Consider the following 18,282-nt stretch of genomic DNA (forward strand, 5'->3'; position numbering starts at 1 on the left):
GATGAAACCTGAAGCCAGTGAGCTCCCAAAAGGTCTCGTGTGAGTTCCTAGAAACAAAACTGTGAGGGCGTGGTCGGGGCCCAAAGCGAACAATATCGCGCTACAGCGGAGTCGAGCCCGGAATGTGGTAGGGGCTCGGGCCGGGATGTGACACGTAATGCTAGTAGCTTGACATTTTGGGCTTGTTTAGGTTATAAAATGACGTTTCTTTTGGGAAAGGTTTCCTTCTGCAAAAGTGTAGGTAGTGTTTTGTTCTTTCCAATGCCACCTTGCAAGCCTAATTTGAGACATATTTGATCATAAAACATGTGGACTTTGTGGCTGCCCAGATTATCCAAATTAGAATAGGATTGTGTTTCCTAGTTTATTATTTTAATTGGATTTCTAGATTTGTTGGGAGACCTATTTTAGGTAGAATTCATTAGGTCTATTTATATACTGATTTTGGAGCCCTAAAGGCTAGAACGTTTTTGGCATAGCTTTGGACAATTTGTACTTCAATTATAATGGTGTTTTCTTTAACTTTCATCTTAATAATATTTTGCTTTTCAATTATGAATATGCGTAATTAATTTCCTCTTGTTAGGCCGAGGTCACGAACCTTAGCATAAATATGAAGTTTCTTATCATTTTGCTTATGATGCTATGCTTGCTTGCTTTGAATTATTAATCGCCGTGTTTAAACTACCTATATATCTTAATGCTTGATCACCATTAGGATATTTAGACAAGTAATTTGATGCAATTTCTGTTTGAATATCACCCTGAAAATGAGTAGGGGCTTCTTGTGATTGATAATTATAAGTTCACTTAAGACAAATATCACGCTCTTAAGGGTTGCATGATTTTTCAAAAGATTTTTCACAAAACTTAATGAGTCTTGCAAGTTCATATTTGATTTGAATATTAAAGACGGATTGCATGTTAAATAACGTTCTAGCTTGAATATCAATATGCATTAGAAAAACCTAACCTTCTAAGTTATTTGGTGGAATTATATAGGATTATTAATGGCGACAGCTAAATACTAGTGCCTTTTTAGATTTGAATTTACAAAACCGTTGTTTTTTTTCTTTACTGTAGATTTTAATTCTTATCAATTTAGATATTTTTATTTTATATTCTTTCTATTTCAAATTCGAAATTTCAAATCTTTTCTAAATCTTGTTTTGAATAGTTAATTAAGAATTGGTTTTAAATACAAGCTATTCACATCAATTTCTGTGGAGAACAACTTTTCTTGAGCTATCCATACTACAATTATCTTGTTCTCTTGCAAGTATTTCAACATGATTTAACCATACTTTTGCATGTGGTAAAAATCATATCAGAATTCCTTTGGCTTGTAGATTAATTAGAAATGTTTGAAATGCTACTATTTCAATTGGTTTTTTAGATTTCGTTTTTCATGTCTGTATTGTGTAGTGTGGGAGTCGGAGATTCGATGATCGAATGGTGGCTGATGTGTTTCAAGGACTCAACTCGAGTGGGAGAGGGGAAGACTTCCATATTAGAAACGGGCCGATCCAAGATCCCCTTTTTCTTAATTTTTGGACCCGCCCTGCCTTATCAATTCCTCCACCTCGCTCAAAATCTAATATATTTAGATCCGCCTCGACCCGCAGGTCTGTGACCTGTTTGCCCACCCCTATTTTTATATAAAAGTTTACCAAATTGTCAAACATTTTTTTTTGTTAAAAGTAATTTTAACAAAAAGGTTTACCAAACACTCAGTTATTTTATTTTGCAGTTGTTTATTCTCACAGCATAGCAGAAACAATTTTTTTTTATTTTTAAAAGTACAATATTACCAAACTAAGCCCTAATTTGCTCAAGTGGCAGCCACATCAACTTATTTGCCACCCAAGTGGTGAGACATCCCTCCACTCCACTCCTTTTTCATTCTCCTTTCTCCCCTCCACAACTCAATGGGAGCTCACTCTACAATGCAATTATTTTTCGAATTAATCGTTCCTTGCAAAACCTTTTGTGACTAAAAAACTAAAAATCATTTATCACTTTGATTATTATGGTGTGCATTTCATTTTTTTTTTTATTCATCATGATATTTGAACTCAATACATCCTCAAACAAAGTGTAGTAAGACAAGTCCTTGGCTAACTTTAAATCTCCAATTTTGTTGGACATTTAAACTTTCATCCAAGCAACCATAACTCTAATGGCACACGTTAACTTATCATGTATGATAATACAACACATTAGTATTAGTTTCATAACGTATCATTCCTTTATTAACACAAAAAGAAATGAAAAGAATAATTGGGTCTCGTCTTAAAAATGTGTTCCATTTCCAATTTCAGCAAGAAATCATTACCCATACTCAATACCTGAACAATTTACGTATCATTCCCTCATTATCCATATTATTTATACTCCCAAAATGTAAGTAAAGATAACATCTATCAACCCCTCTTCATTCTATCAAGACAACATTGCATTGAGGAAGTGATCTGCCTTTTTTCAAGAGGTGGCAAATCAATTCATTGGTTATTGTACCCGATAACATCTATTTAGTTTAATTTCACCTTACATCATCATCACCAATACCAATTTCACCTTATACTATGGTGATATCAAATTAAACGAGTCTGAACTCGTACCCATTGATGTGTCACCTCTACTTTTTCATCTCCCTTTCAAACCCTTTTCTACTCCTACTCAATAAATATTTTAAAATGAAGATTCTAAAATGATCACCCTAACCCAAAAAGAAAAGGGTTTGATCAAGTTGGTTTGAGCCCAAAATCAATTGGTCTCCAATTAAGAAGAAAACCCACTTGATTGGGATCAAATTGATATTCACAAGTTGGCTTACAAAATACATAAGTTCAAAACCAGCCCATCAATCCAAACCAACTAACTCCAAATTAAAATTATACTTCAAGAACATTTAGGTCAACACCAAAGAAACATTCATGATATTTTGGGTGAGTGCCAAGAACTAGATTTGATTTATGTTATACAAATCCACATATAGTTTTGATTTTGACAACCACTAGAAAATGGCAAACCACAGTGTCTTACTGAGGTGTAAGCTAAAGCATCATGGACAAAGTCACACAACTGTTTGATGTATTTTCTATGTCAATATCATTATCAGCATGTAAATTCTTTCCATAATCATTTAGGTGTTAATCATACTATTTACGAAACTTGTATATCGCGTGCACACGCATGTTCAATCACTTTTATTTTATAACACGTGTAAATTTTTATATTTTAAAATATAAATTCGTAACTTCGTACATATTGTAATTCTTATATCACGTGTTGTTATTGTCATTCATAATGCTTTTTTCTATGAAAATAAGTTGTATGACACAAGGTTACATGAAAAACAGAAATGTTAAAAGTGGGATTCTCTACTACCTGACAAAATTTATAATATTATCACAAAAGTTAACGTTAAAATGTGAGACGTTAGAGAGTTTTACTTTGTGAGAGAGTTCCTTAGCATATTTCTCCATCAAAAATTAAAAGGGGTTTCACCGACAGTCAATTACACCGACACATGAGAGACTGAGACAACCTTTTCTGGTGGGTGATTGCCCATGTTTGCTTGGAGGGTAATAGAAAATATGCCAGAGCCATGGCCATCACATGGTCCGAAACAACTACCAAACCCTTAGGGCTTGTCGCTTATGGGAACACCATCCATTACTATCTAAATGCACATACCAATATGTTTTATATGATTCTGATGTCATTATTTTGTTGCTTAGGGATTTCAATTTTGGTTCCTAAATTTTGGAAATTTAAACAAATCATGCATGATTGTCAAATATTTGGCATCGCATGCAAGTTTGTCACATTTTGCATGTGGTGTGGGGTTTTGTAGGACATAAATTCTTCACCACATAATAGTACATCACATTATTTGCATGTACCAAAATTTTGGTCCAATAACAACTATTATGGCATGAGTTTCATCAATGAACTTAAGCCAAGGAGAGTGTTCAGCTGCCCCAAAACACACTTAATTTTAGGAGCTCGTAATTTAAGTAGTTAAACGATGATTTACCGTGTCTGATAAAAAATCATTTATCATGTCTAATAGAAAAATCATTTACCATGTGGATGAAGTTTTTTGTGCTTGATTAGTTCACGAGGTAAAAGATCATTTGTCTTGCACCCAAAGTTTTGATATAAATTAGAAATTAAACCATGTAATTATAAGTTGTAAATTATTTTGTCAAATTCCCACTGTGAGATTTTCAACACCAATCTTGCTTGTATATAAAAAAAAGAAATAATACATTAAACGTAATCTTGAAAAACTCATAGCTTATAGAATCTTTACCTTGCACTTGAAATATGTGTTCGATTCCTTTATCTTTTATTGCTTATATACAAAAAAGAAAATACAATCTAGTTAAAATACTATGGTCTTTAAAATGAAGCAAAAAGAAAATGCCATTAGACCACTAGCAATATAGAATGTAGCCAATTGCTCACATAAGTCACGGTTGAAAGTTGCACTCTTACCTAACAAAGCCTTCCCACACTGCACGTAAACCCCATTTCCTATTTCATTCCAGAAAGACTGAATCCAATCAAGAATCCTTGGCGGGCAATTAGTGGAAAAAATAAGTCAAGAATTTGCACATTAATCAATGCACTAATCTTCTATATACTTTTCTAAACAATCTCTTAATATTTTATTATCTTGGAACAAAAACTCACCCCCTCTCTCTCTCCTTTCTCTCTCCTTGTGTTCCACATTTCCACCCACTCTCGTATTTCACAAAAGTTTCTCACCTGGACTCAAGTAAGCACTGACTGTGCTGCTTTTTGCTTGATCACTTGCAGCAAAAGTTTAATCACCCATGAAAAAAAAGACAGTTCCATTAGAACTCTCCAAACTTTCCAAATTCAACAGCTTTTTATTATTAGTCTCCAGAAAACAGCAATTGGGTTTTTCCCACCTAATTGTTCTAGTAATTTGACTAAATTGTGTCCCATTACTTCTGTGGTACTATTTGTGGGTCTGCTTCTGTAGTCCAAAACATGCCTTGGTGGTTGCTTTCTTAAGGTTACATCCATGTTTTGCTTCCGAGTGCTGTGTGCAAGTTTGTTCTCTCTTCTTTTTTTTGCTCCTCAGTTTTATGGTTGCACGAGAGCTGGGAGATCTTGAGAATTTAGCTCCAACTCCTCTGGTGGTGAAATGGGCATGCAACTGCATCTTCTGCTTCTGCAAATGTGTTTGATTGCTGGTGCTCTACCATTTCATGGATCTGCAGGTAACAAGTTTGATTTTTTGGTGTTGGTATTTAAACTTAATTATATTTGATCAAGTTTATGCAATACGATTTACTACATATTTTTTTTTCATTAATTTTGAAGTGTGAATCAATTTTGGGATCTGGGTTCTCTGAAACGAGTGTTTCTTTGATCAAGAAATAGATTTCAATAATTTCTTTTGCATGTGATCATGGAATACAATGATCAATTGCATGGATCCTTTGCAATGGCATTTGGAGTGTTCTATTGACTAGATAATTGTCAGGTTTATTCACCACTCTAATTCTTGAGCTTGGAAGTCCATGTGCTCAATAGGAAATTCTAGGCCACTCCAGCAGGACATTTTCGAATTTCTTGTGATTGTTAGTTTCAAAAAATGACCGAAATTGCGAGATCAACTGGTTCTTTACCTATTCAGTTTTGTGGTAGCTCCAGCAGTCGGTGAGTGTAATGGTGAAGGGAGCACCAACTTATTTATAGATTATAGTTATTTTCATAAATGGTGTCGATTTGTAAAATCAGAATTTTGATTTATACCTTTCCAACCGAATTACACGTCCATATCGGTTGTTTTCCAAATTCCACTCCGAGAGCGATTCGCTCTAAGGAGTCCTCTGTAAATGCATAGTCCCTTTCATGGTTACCTCCCCCATATATATGAGTAAAGATTTGTTGCCTCTTTATAATGATTCATTTATCTGAGGTGCATTAGGTTGGACTTTACCTTGTTTCGTGTTCACCATCTGAGAGCCACCTCGATGTATTTCTAGTTCTCAGTTATTCGAAATGTTGGTTTTAACTTGCATTGCCAGAAATATAGCCTATGAAAATGAGAAATCAAGAAGCGATTAGTTAGATCGCCCCTTTAGTATACTTATCACTGCATATTTAGGTTGACGTTTTAACATCCGTCTATATTTTCGCCTCATTGTTATAGTTCACTAATTAATGTAGTTGAACCGTTGTATTCATCTGGAAGGAAAATATCAGAATGAAAATTCAATCAAAGAAGTGATAATTGAATTTTCCTGTCTGTGTAATGATGTAACAATAACCAAAATAATTTTTCTTGTTGAAGCCACCCATCCTCGCGATGCCTTAAGGCCTTCAAGTATTGCAGTTCCACCTTCTCTGTCACCCTCCGGAGGTCCTGCAACGAAATGGGTGCATGGTCCCGTATCTTCTCCTTTGGTCTCACATCAAAAACATCACCACAGTAGAAAAAAGTTCCACAGCTCTGCTCCAGGACCAACTTATCCGTTTCATGCAAACACTTACAATGGACAAGGTTCAAATCTCTAACAAAAAGTGTTCTATACTCTTGAATGAGATCATTCATATATTATTTATTTTATGAAAAATGTGTAGGCCCTTCAGTCTCACCTGTTCAGTCACTCTCTCCGTCAAGGAGCTGGGTTGCACCTGCACCATCACCGACAACTCTCACAAGCCACCATAACAGTATGGGAAGCCTCACTTCAGTTTTGGTAGCATTAATAAAAAAAGTCCTTACTTCATTAACCTAAATTGTGATTTTTTTCGTCTCTTCTAGTGCCCATCTTCCCCCCTGCAGCTTCTCCCGTCGATTCTTCCTTCAAGACGACAAGGGCTCCACAACCATCACCAATTTTAGCACTACCACCTCCACCTCCCAACGAAGGTATATACTCAGCCGTTCTATTGATTTAAAATAGTTCCCAATTTTTTATCTTCAAAATATAGTAACTCTGTTTAATCGTTTTTGTAGATTGTTCATCAATCACATGTACAGAACCGTTGACTTATACACCTCCTGGATCAAGCTGTGGTTGTGTGAGGCCAATTCAAGTTAAACTCCAACTAGATGTTGCAATATACACATTCTTCCCTTTAGTTACAGAGCTGGCTGAGGAAATTGCAGCCAGTGTGGCAATAAACCGTAGCCAAGTTCGAATTATGGGAGCAGATGCAGCTAGTCAGCAGCTAGAGAAAAGCGCTGTCCTCATTAACTTGGTACCCACAGGAATAACGTTTGATGGCACTACTGCATTCCAAATCTACGAAAAATTCTGGCGCAGACAGGTTTCCATAAAGCCTTCGCTCTTTGGAGATTATGAAGTCTTGTATGTTCACTATCCAGGTTATAAATTGATCCTTGACTTCTTGAAAGGCTTCAATGACGAGCTTAATATGTTAAACTTCCAATACGTACCTCTTAATCCTATATCTGGATCCCTTACTTCTGAAATTCTTGCACATGTACAGGTCTCCCACCTTCTCCCCCTTCAGCACCGTCAACCATTTCTACTATAGATGATGGGCCATACATCGGAAATGACAACCATGGAAGGGCAATAAAACCTTTAGGTGTTGATGTGCCGAGGAGAAAAAAAGGTGGACTTGGAAGAAGTATGATTGCTGTGATTGCTCTATCATCCTTCACAGCCTTTCTTTTATGTGTGGGAGGTATTTGGATTTTGTTGTTGAAATGTGGACCTTGTGCCCGACAACAGGAAAATTTTGCACAAACTTTATCATCCTCTCCTACAAAACTCTCAGGTATTCAGAATGTTTTGGGAATGTGTTTGAGAAATTATTTTTGTTTTATAATCGAAATTTTCTGGCATTCTTCACAGTTACACTAAAATAATGACATTATATACTTCACAGGGCCTCCAAGGTCAGCGATGTTTGGAAGCATGCGTGGTTCTGAATCAACATCCTTGAGCTCCGGCACCATGAACTATACTGGATCTGCTAAAACATTCACTTTGAATGACATAGAGAGAGCAACTAATACTTTTGATGCCTCGAGAATACTGGGAGAAGGTGGGTTTGGGCTTGTTTACGGTGGAATTTTAGATGATGGAAGAGAGGTGGCTGTCAAGGTTCTCAAGAGAGATGATCATCATGGTAGCCGGGAATTCTTGGCAGAAGTTGAGATGCTTGGCCGTCTACACCATAGAAATTTGGTTAAATTGATTGGTATCTGCATAGAGGGCCATGCACGTTGCCTGGTATATGAACTCGTTCCAAATGGGAGTGTTGAATCCCATTTACACGGTAGATTCAAGTTCAAAAAATTAAATTCTATGCCAATAATTCAACATTTCCTTCGTTGATTAAGACGCTTTTATCCTTGGATACTGCTTTGAATTGTGAATGACCTCTTTTCGTGTCCTCACAGGCATTGACAAGGAAAATGATCCGCTTGATTGGGATGCCAGAATAAAGATTGCCCTTGGTGCAGCTCGGGGCTTAGCTTATCTCCACGAAGACTCAAACCCTCGTGTTATACATCGTGACTTCAAGGCCAGCAATATCTTGTTGGAATACGATTGTACACCCAAGGTTTCAGATTTTGGATTGGCTAGAGCAGCATTAGAGGAGGGGAAGAGACATATTTCAACACATGTCATGGGAACTTTCGGGTATGAACTCTTTTACCATCGAATATGTATCGTAATTTTCCTCACTTCCTGAGTTTTGACATGTTTGGAGAACATTACTCCTCTCATAAATATGTATGTAATTTGGTTAGTGTGCACATAACTAATCTTGTTTCATATTCCAGGTACTTGGCTCCAGAGTATGCAATGACCGGCCATTTGTTAGTGAAAAGCGACGTTTACAGCTATGGTGTAGTCCTTCTTGAGCTTCTATCAGGGAGAAAGCCAGTGGACCTGTCACAACCTCCAGGCCAAGAAAACCTTGTTGCTTGGGCGCGGCCTCTTCTCACAAGCAAGGAGGGGATAGAAACAGTTATAGACCCAGCCTTAAAGCCATCCGATATCTCATGGGATAGTGTGACCAAGGTGGCAGCAATTGCTTCAATGTGCATACAACCAGAAGTATCTCACCGCCCCTTCATGGGTGAGGTTGTGCAGGCCTTAAAGCTAGTATGTAATGAGTTCAACGAAACACAAGAACCGGGGGGTTCAATAGGTTGTGGTCAAGATGATCTTTCCCTTCATATAGATAGCGGTAACTTGGAAGTATCACGATCACTGCATGAGCAGGAGCTGCCGGCTGTATTTGGTGCTGGCCACGACACCAAGATACCATCAACATCGGATTTGCTAAGTGCATCTGTGGAGGGACTCAAGGTTGAAGGGCAGGAATTCGGGTCTTTCAGGCGGTACTCTAGTTCGGGACCTCTGAGGACAGGGAGAAAAGTGAAGTTTTGGCAGAGACTACGAAGTTTGTCTAGAGGCAGCATGAGTGAACATGGGTTATCATAGACATATTAAGTGCACTGCCCTTCAATTACAAGCTATATAAATTGGTATCTGCTTTATCCCTTTCAATTTTAGTGCAATGCCTTGAACATCGGATTTGTAAATGACTCATTTCAAGTAGTTATTTGTAAATAATTCTCACATGCCTTTTGTAATGCTGGTGAATATCTAATCCTTCCCACGTAACCTTTTGTCATCAATGTCTTCGTTACAACGCCTAAATTTCTTGGAATTTAAAATTTTATCACCCAAACATATGGAGGATAAAAAGATATTCAAACCAAGGCCGAAGAAGATTGTATTGAAATGGATAATTTTTTAAGGTAAGAAATGAATTACTCTAAGAATAAATGAAAATTTTCCTTCAAAAAAAAAAGAATAAATGAAAAATTGTGACCAACTATGGAGGGAGGAAATAAATTTCTAAAGAAAAAACTTAACCATTCCAATCATCCCCAAAATAGTAGGATTAGATGTGAGAAGTTTTCTTCGTGTCTAATTCCCTTTTAATTCCGTCGGTCGTACCCAGTGCACAAGGCTCCCGCTTTACGCAGGGTCTGGGAGAGGTGAATGTCGGCTAGCCTTACCCCCATTTATGGAGAGGCTGCTCTCAAGTCTCGAACCCGAGACCTACCGCTCATGAGCGAAGGCACTTGCCATCGCACCAAAAATAAAAAATCATTCTATTCTACCTTTAATGTCTTGCATTTATAAGGTTAATTCATTTTAATTCAATCTTCTATATCAAACCAGCCCAAATTCACAATTGAGTCCACTAAGGTTTTTACATCTAAAGCCCTAGCCTTCCCCTTCAGCACAGAGACCCACCAAAGTTCACAATTCTGGTGTACCAAGGATGCTCTATGAAAACTGTTGAGAACATGGAGGGTATCGTGTGATCACTCTTCTTGTTCTATCAAAATCTTGATTGCTATAATTCTGATCCTAATCCTCTTAACAACTACAACATCTTTTGCTAAAGGCTTATCGACGATGTTTTCAACACCATTTCTCAATTTGTTTGTGCCCGAATACAAAAGCTTAAAACCTGAACTTCTGAGATCATTCGCCTTAATACCAAGCCACTTAGTCAAGATTATAGAATTAAGAGATAATCATAACACGGATTTCCCAGGGGAGGTAAGCAATTTTTACACATCAAAGCTTCCTAAGAATCAAACAACCAAAATTACATCACAACACACTTTTTCAACTAACCCTCTGAGTCACCTCTTAAAATCCTACTGGCTACTTGGGCCTTATTTCCTTAACATTATATACCAGCTGCTGTTCCCAATCTCTCTCTCACAATCTTCACTCCAAAGTACCTGCACCATATCAAACACAACATATTATGTTTTTATACGAGCGATGTTCTACCTAAATTCGTCTAAATATATTAAGTTTCAGTTCTTCTGAAGGAGCAGGAGATTTCATCTAAACATATTAATGCTCATGTGATCATATATACCTGCCCATCATCATGACAGTGGCTTGAGGATTAGTCCCCGGGGATTCAGAAAACGTCGAGCCATCAACAACCCGGACCCTGTCTACACCGAGAACCTTGTGCTCGGGGCTAACCACAGTTCCCACATGACACCCTCCATGGTAGTGCCAAATAGTGATCACAGTGTCTTTGCAGAACTGCTCCAAGGACTTCGTGTCATTGGTGTGCTTTGGTATAAGGTTAACATTAGCCTTCACACTCATGTCAAGCACCTTCTCCGCAGTTTGCCTGTCACATTTTGTGTAGTTTGTGAAATGTTCTGACTGCACAACTTTCGTGGCCATGCGGATTCCATCAACGCAACGTTGAAGATCATATGGGTGGCTGAAGTAGTTGAAGGTGACTGAGGGGTTGTCATCAACATTGGTGTTGACAAGGCTAAGATCACCTTTGGAAAGTGGGCTGGCAATTTTTTCTAAAATGAAGCCTCCTCTGAATGCCTCATGGGGCAAGTTTTTCTTGCTCCTAATATAAGCTTGAATGGCTTCTGGTGTTCTTTGCTTTGGGGGAATAGTAGATAGCTGCCCAATCTACAATTTGTATAACAATAAAAGAAAATCAAATCCATGAGAATCTTATGAAGATTGAGCATCACAAGAAATTTTTCAGTCTGACCGTAACACTACCATCAGTTATAAGACAGAGATTAGTAATACTAGGTAATATATTACTTATTAGGGTAAAGGTCGTACCCAGTGCACAAGGCTCCCGCTTTACGCAGGGTCTGGGAGAGGTGAATGTCGGCTAGCCTTACCCCCACTTATTAGGGTAATACATGAAAATGAAATTCATGAAATATATAGGACAAAAATTATACTCATGGGAACATTACATGGACTGAGCGTCATGAGAATTTTTTTTAGTGCGAGTGTAACACCATCAATGATGTTACCTGACATAACATGTTAATTAGTAATACCACATGACAGTGTTACGGTCAGACAAAAAAAATTCTCCAGCTTCGTCATTAAATACCAATAAGTAGCTTACCTCAGCTGACATAATTCCATGGTGGCACTGAATACTATCCTTGGACTGGCTAAACCCACTGCTGCCTTCAATGTAGACACCCATCTTGGTGATCCCTACAGTTTCAATTAGTGTCTGCTTTTCTGGCTTGCTGCTTGGGACAAACACTGCATTCATTGGATTATCAGCCATGCCCTTCCCAACAAACTTGTTATCAAGCACCACTGGAATTTTCAATTTTTGGAGATCAGCTTTTGGTCCAATCCCACTTAGCAATAGCATTTGAGGGCTTCCAATTGCTCCAGTAGACAATATCACTTCACTCTGTGGCTTATCAGCAAGCAATGCCTGGTGCTGATTCCCCTTTTCATCTTTAAAGATCACTCCCACTGCCCTTGGTTTCTTCCCTGCATTAATCAAAATAATCTGGTTGCTTAATCACTAAAAAGTTCGTATCCAGTGCACAAGGCTTCCGCTTTACGCAGGGTCTGGAAGAGGTGAATGTTGGCTAGCCTTACCCCCATTTATGGAGAGGCTGCTCCCAAGTCAGAAAATAATTATGCTTAAGTTGATGGAATGTGGATTCTATTCAATGAGCGATATTAGGGAAAAAAAAGGAACCAAACTCAGGACCTTGAGTGCGATAGTGAATGCTCTTAACCAATTAAATGCTCTAAATCCTATTTTGTGCTATCAAAATATTACCTGATATGTCAAAGACAATTTTTTGAACCGTGGCATAGACCAAGACAGTGAGTTTCTGAGGGTTCCCAGACGACAGTAGCTCGGCAGAAGTGTGACGGCGGCCAAAGCGGTCGTAAATGGTTCCTCCAACCTTGGTTCCATAAACGTGATCATAAGTGAAGCCATTGAAAGGTGAAACTCCAACAGACAAAAGACTGTCCCTTATGGCCACCTGCCACGGCTCAAGCTTAGGCTGGTGAACAATTTGCTTCTCAATCCATGGGTAGGACTCATTGACTATCTTGGCATCCCATCCCACTCTCTTTATAAACCTGCATATATATAGAAAACTTCATTTTAATTCTTAAAAAATATGAGTTTTAGACTATAACTTTGTGTAAGATTCAAATCCAATTTTAGTACATTTAATCATCTCATTTATTAGTTATATTTTGATGTTTTATTTATCCTTTTATTCCTATTTTAATGTATTAATTTCATTTAAATTTTCATTTCATTTCATTCATCATAATATATTTTATTGTCTACATTTAGGCAACTAATTTTTTCTATAATATACATTCCGACAACAATTTTGTATGTTCTTCATTTAGGTACATTAATACATTTGAATATTTTGGTATATACATTAACTCAATATAATGCATTTTGGTATGTACATTTTGATATACACATTTGAGTATTCACTTTTGGATACATTAATTCAATATTAAGCACACATAGAATCAGGCTTCAACATTATAAAAAACAGAGAACATTAAATTAAGCAATTAAGCACACACATTAAATCTTAATGAGATGATGACTGTAGTCAGAATCAGACTTTAGGTCCCCTCATATTTGAATTGAATTAATAATAACTATTTTTTTTTAAATTAACTATTTTTCCAACTCAGAAAAGAAAAGAAAAGAAAATAATTGCACTTTGTTTTTTCTATGGTCAAATATTGGTAGGTGGGGATAAAACTAGAGGGAAGAAATCATACAGGTAGGTTATAGGATGCATTGTTTCGTGCTTGTAAGACCACGGACCACTTTGAATAAATGCAAGCATTAACTAATGACTAGGGTTGCCTTAATGCTCGTTCACTAACCCGTAACAAAAACGAGGTAAAGTAAATTGTAGAGAAATTGAATTAAGGAGGAATTGAAATAAGGTAGATTCAGAATCAAATTCTTATTAAAATTGTGTCAAAACTTTGAGTATGAATAGTATTGATTTATATAAGCTGTTTACTAATTCAAATGGATCAGAATAAAAACTAATGTGATTATTAAAATGTCCTTATTCCAAATAATCTCTATTTTTATATGCTAGTTCTTTTTTCTTTTAAGTAAAACTTGTGATTTTTGTGGTCTTGCTGGTGTTGTCGTGAAGTTGTAAGGGTGGTGTCGTGGTAGTCGTCAAGGTGTGAGTTGGCAAACAGAGAAATAGATGTTAGTAAACACTGGAATGCTTTAAGAATTAAGAGGAGTGCGATTCTGTTGCTTCCCACTTCAATCCCGTTAGGTAAACACGCTATAAATGTTACACTTGTTTGGTCTAACAATCTCACTGCCTAGTCTACCTCCATAAAAATGGCTACTAAGTTTTAGAACATGGGGCACACAACTAGCATTTAGTCTATAGAAGAAAACAGAAAGGAAAAGACTATACGATAAATGCCTTGATATGGTTTAACAATGTACATGCATTGTCATGAACTAAAATCGTACGGTCACCATCCATGGGTTAAGCCCCCTAATGAATCAATTATAGCACCCAAATTATATATGTGTGTCTGTTTTTGGGGCGATCCATGATTTTTTGAAAAAAAAAAAGGATAATTATATTAAATTTCTCTAAACTACGGGATGAAGATTCAAACTTAGGTGTAGAGAATGGAGCAAACTTCTCTAACCAACTTGATTAAACTCAGATCTGCAGAATGATCCATGAGTTAAGTGGCACACATTTTTACTGAAGCTTTCATGTGTTACACCATTAAGTTTCATCAAATATACCTATAGACAAGATTCATTTAGTTGGACTCTAGTAGATAATGACTTTTTTCTTTCTAAATGTAGATGATAATTATTGTAAAATAAGGGCATAAAGTATTTTGTTAAAGTTAATGCACAAGGGAAAAAAAACAACAACAATGGGTGGTGGGAGTCATGACAATAATAATACCCATAACATGGCAAGGAAGCAACAATAAGGGAGGCATCCATTAATTGTAAAAATCAATGCTTACCTATCAAAAGTAATATACTTTCAGATGACCATAATGTAATGTTTTAACATCAAAGATTAAAAATGAAAAACACAAAAACACCAAGATCAAAAACCCACACGCACTACCTAGCCTTGCACTTTTTCTTAAAAATAAAAAAATAAAGTTACGTAAAAATAAACTAGTTCCTCTATAACAGCAAATCAAACATTGACACGTATACAAAAAAACTACAAAATGAAAAGTTTTTTAAACATATGTCAAACTCTGATTTGCATATAAGAAAGAAAGGGCAACCAAGGCTTCTTTTTTTTTGTTCCTCACTTTTTCCATGAGGGTGGTGAATCCTTGAGGCTTAAAAGCAATTTACACACTCACCATGTTATTCTGACCCCAATGTCTTATCTTCCCACCTACCTTTTAATAAATTTTTTAATTACAAATTTGTCCATTTGTAGACAGACTGAAAATGACATTAATTATCTTGTTTTGCTTGATTTAAAAAAAATAAAAAGGTTGGGCGTGGGAGACGATTTGTCTACCTTAAACCCTAACTCATATTTTCATCTCCTTTCATTCAAAGAAAGTAAAAAAATATCAGTGGACTTAGAAGGTGACTTTTTCATTGAAGAGGTGAAAGATGGCGCTTCAACGGAAGAGGTAGAAGATTATGTTTCCATTGAAAAGGTAGAAGAATAATTTGTGTGTGGGTCATTTGAATTTGTCCATCGTATTTTTGAATTTGTCGCTGTCGAATTCTTTTGAATTTGGATACCTCTGTTGTTTCTATTTGAATTTGCAGATCTTAGTGATTTTCATTTACATATTATATGTTTATATTTTTTAAGAGACAATTTTATAATTTCACATGTATGTATATATTAAAGGTTATTTTGAGAAAATAGTAGGTGGGGAAATAACATTTTAATTTTTTAACTTTTTAAGGTGGGTGGGATTATAACGTGGGTGGGAAAATAAGACAATGGGATGGATCTAGTAGCTCTTTTTTTTTTTTCCTTTATTTTGTCCTTCATCTACTTGAACTCAATTGGTTAAGCAACTAAACACCCCCACTTAAACCATCAAATGAAAAGAAACAATTGGCTAATTATCTTCCTTTTGTTCCAAAAAGAGAATAGATTTTCACCATACCTTGTGCTTGCTCTAGTATAGAAGCCGGCATTGATGCAAGAGCCCCCACCCAAAACCCTAGCCCTAGTATTGATGACTCCATCTGTTGAAACGAAAGGTTGGGATGCAGAAGTAGGTGAAGTATCTGCCAAAGCAATGTGGAAGTTTTGAAGAAATGAGACATTTGCATTGGAAAAAGGGACTCCCCCTCTTTCAAGCACCAAGACATTGAAGTTCTTTGAGAGGGTTGCGGCCAATGGGCACCCAGCTGTGCCTCCTCCCACAACTATGTAGTCATAGCCATTGTTGTGCCCACTGGACGAAGATGATGATACTGATGGGAAGGAGCTTGCTCTCTTGATGAATGGGTACCTGAACTCATAGAAATTCCCCTTCCCTGCAGTTACAGAAACGGGCATGTAATTTAGTTACGTTCAGTGTCCTCTTGGATCCAATTTTTTGTTTTTGAAACTCATGAATACCGAGTAATTTAGTTACGTTCATCATTTTTGAAACCATTAATTGTTTTCAAATCGAATACCAGCGACCCCTTAAGTTCTTGCATTTGCTTTTCCTAGTGGGAAAGGAAAAGAGTGAACTGAACCAACAAATGGTGCATATAACCAACAATGTTAAAACCAAAACAAACTAGTTGAACGTTCCTTTGATCATCTCCTAATTAGTGTTTGTCCATCTAATTAGGAGATTACCAAATGGGCACATTTTCTACTTATTGTATCCAAACATCATGATTACTGCAAGAAAAAAACACCCCAAGACAATATTTATGCATGATCATAAAGATGAATACAAAAAAAATTCAAAAACATAAAAATAGGGTAACTTATATACGGTGATTCCACTCTTATTTCATGGAGTTGTACGAAACTTGTAGACCCTATTAATCAAACATAAAGAACCTTGAGAAACAGAGGAAGTAAAAACAGAGAGAAGTGAAGGCATAAGATAAGGTGGCGGAGGAGAAGTGAGAGGAAGAAAAAGAACCATGAGAAGAAGGGAGAAAGTTGACGAGCCAAAAAGCCAAAAGCAGAAGGAGCTGCTTCTTCACCGCCCAAACCAAGGCCATTTGAAAGGGCAGCAGACAAACGCCACTGAAAAGCACTTCTCTCACTCGGTCACCAAGAAGAAGCTGCCTCTTCAACCTCTATGTGGCTTCCACTGGTTGGCCTTGTTGTGTGTGCGCACACCTATATATACCAAGAAAGAAGGATATTTTGACACGAGTTAAAAGCAACTAAAAATTTGACCTATTTCAGAAGTCAAAAATCACTAAAAGTTGGACATATTTCAAAAATAGACCTATAAAATTAAACATATTTCAAATTTTTCCTAGAAAAAAATACCTCTAAGTTCATGAAATAAATAAATAAATAATAACATTTGTTCCCATGAGAATATTTTTTTCAAAAAATATTACATATTATTACTATAAAAGTAAATAATACAACAGGGAATGCAGCAGCTCGACCAGCTGTAGTTCAGATCATTTCAACCACAACTGGAAAAGTCATTAATGGTGAAATGAATGCCATGGTTGAGTTAGGAAGGCGTGGCCGTTAGATTAAACATCTTCCTCTGTTATCTCATCATGTTCTTCCATCAGTACGACAGCTCACTCCATCTATCCTTTTTACTTTTAGGAGCTACACCTCTGTTTTTTTCTATTTTTCTTTCTTTCTTTCTTTCTTCTATGTGTTTTTCATCTTTTGTTTCGGAAAGAGCAATTTACATGAAACAAGTTCATCGCTGCATAATGTTTTAATTAAATAATATAATATCATGTAAAAAGAAATTTACACATAACATTATATTGTTCAACACAAACATTACTGTGACTACGAATCCGTTTTATGTAAGTCCTCTCATGCTTCAGCCAAAGGTTAGTTAATAGTGAAGGTGAAGTAAAAACTCAAAATCATATTTACATGATTGAATATCTGCATTTAGAGAGTGAAACTGTGCTACAAAATTACTATTTTGGGTACCTGGAAAAAGGACTACAGTTTGTGGGTAACTCCTAACTGAAAGCTAGCTTAAAAAATAGAATAACAATTGACATTTAAAGGATGAATAAAAGTATCTACTTAAAATAGTTCGTTGTCGATTCACAAAATTTCGTGTTTATGATTAGAACTATTCGTATTATAAATTACTTTATAAATATCATCTCTGCAAAAAAAAAAAAAAAAAAAAAAAATCAAACTAAGGTCGTTTAAACATCGAACTGTATAAAACAAATGAACGGAATTGG

General features: G+C 36.3%; 2 protein-coding genes across 2 annotated transcripts; one reads left to right on the top strand and one right to left on the bottom strand.

The window, feature by feature from the left end:
- Positions 1-4,489: 4,489 nt before the first annotated feature.
- Positions 4,490-9,634, top strand: LOC103453567 (receptor-like serine/threonine-protein kinase ALE2). The gene is made up of 9 exons (XM_008393108.4): positions 4,490-5,261; positions 6,341-6,550; positions 6,631-6,723; positions 6,815-6,922; positions 7,010-7,381; positions 7,507-7,800; positions 7,912-8,304; positions 8,429-8,672; positions 8,816-9,634. The coding sequence occupies exons 1-9, from the start codon at positions 5,186-5,188 to the stop codon at positions 9,480-9,482; spliced, it is 2,457 nt and encodes an 818-aa protein (XP_008391330.1). The 5' UTR covers positions 4,490-5,185; the 3' UTR covers positions 9,483-9,634.
- Positions 9,635-10,550: 916 nt separating this feature from the next.
- LOC103453566 (protein HOTHEAD) lies at positions 10,551-17,632 on the bottom strand. The gene is made up of 7 exons (XM_008393107.4): positions 17,375-17,632; positions 17,016-17,218; positions 16,032-16,407; positions 12,664-12,974; positions 11,980-12,365; positions 10,951-11,519; positions 10,551-10,807 (listed from the first exon to the last, which is right to left on the bottom strand). The coding sequence occupies exons 2-7, from the start codon at positions 17,095-17,097 to the stop codon at positions 10,753-10,755; spliced, it is 1,779 nt and encodes a 592-aa protein (XP_008391329.1). The 5' UTR covers positions 17,098-17,218; positions 17,375-17,632; the 3' UTR covers positions 10,551-10,752.
- Between the last annotated feature and the right edge of the window lie 650 nt (positions 17,633-18,282).

Source organism: Malus domestica, chromosome 09 (assembly GCF_042453785.1).
Source record: "Malus domestica chromosome 09, GDT2T_hap1".
In the NCBI taxonomy this organism is placed as follows: Eukaryota; Viridiplantae; Streptophyta; class Magnoliopsida; order Rosales; family Rosaceae; genus Malus; species Malus domestica.

What these genes read in the sequence shown, in the direction of transcription:
- LOC103453567 (XM_008393108.4), top strand. Translation starts at nt 5,186, where the DNA reads ATGGGCATGCAACTGCATCTTCTGCTTCTGCAAATGTGTTTGATTGCT. An exon ending in AAACACTTACAATGGACAAG is followed by an intron (nt 6,551 to 6,630) that starts GTTCAAATCTCT and finishes AAAAATGTGTAG; the next exon opens with GCCCTTCAGTCTCACCTGTT. An exon ending in CTTGTATGTTCACTATCCAG is followed by an intron (nt 7,382 to 7,506) that starts GTTATAAATTGA and finishes GCACATGTACAG; the next exon opens with GTCTCCCACCTTCTCCCCCT.
- LOC103453566 (XM_008393107.4), bottom strand. Translation starts at nt 17,097, where the DNA reads ATGGCCTTGGTTTGGGCGGTGAAGAAGCAGCTCCTTCTGCTTTTGGCT. An exon ending in CTTTCTCCCTTCTTCTCATG is followed by an intron (nt 16,408 to 17,015) that starts GTTCTTTTTCTT and finishes CTGTAACTGCAG; the next exon opens with GGAAGGGGAATTTCTATGAG. An exon ending in AATTGTCTTTGACATATCAG is followed by an intron (nt 12,366 to 12,663) that starts GTAATATTTTGA and finishes TGATTAATGCAG; the next exon opens with GGAAGAAACCAAGGGCAGTG.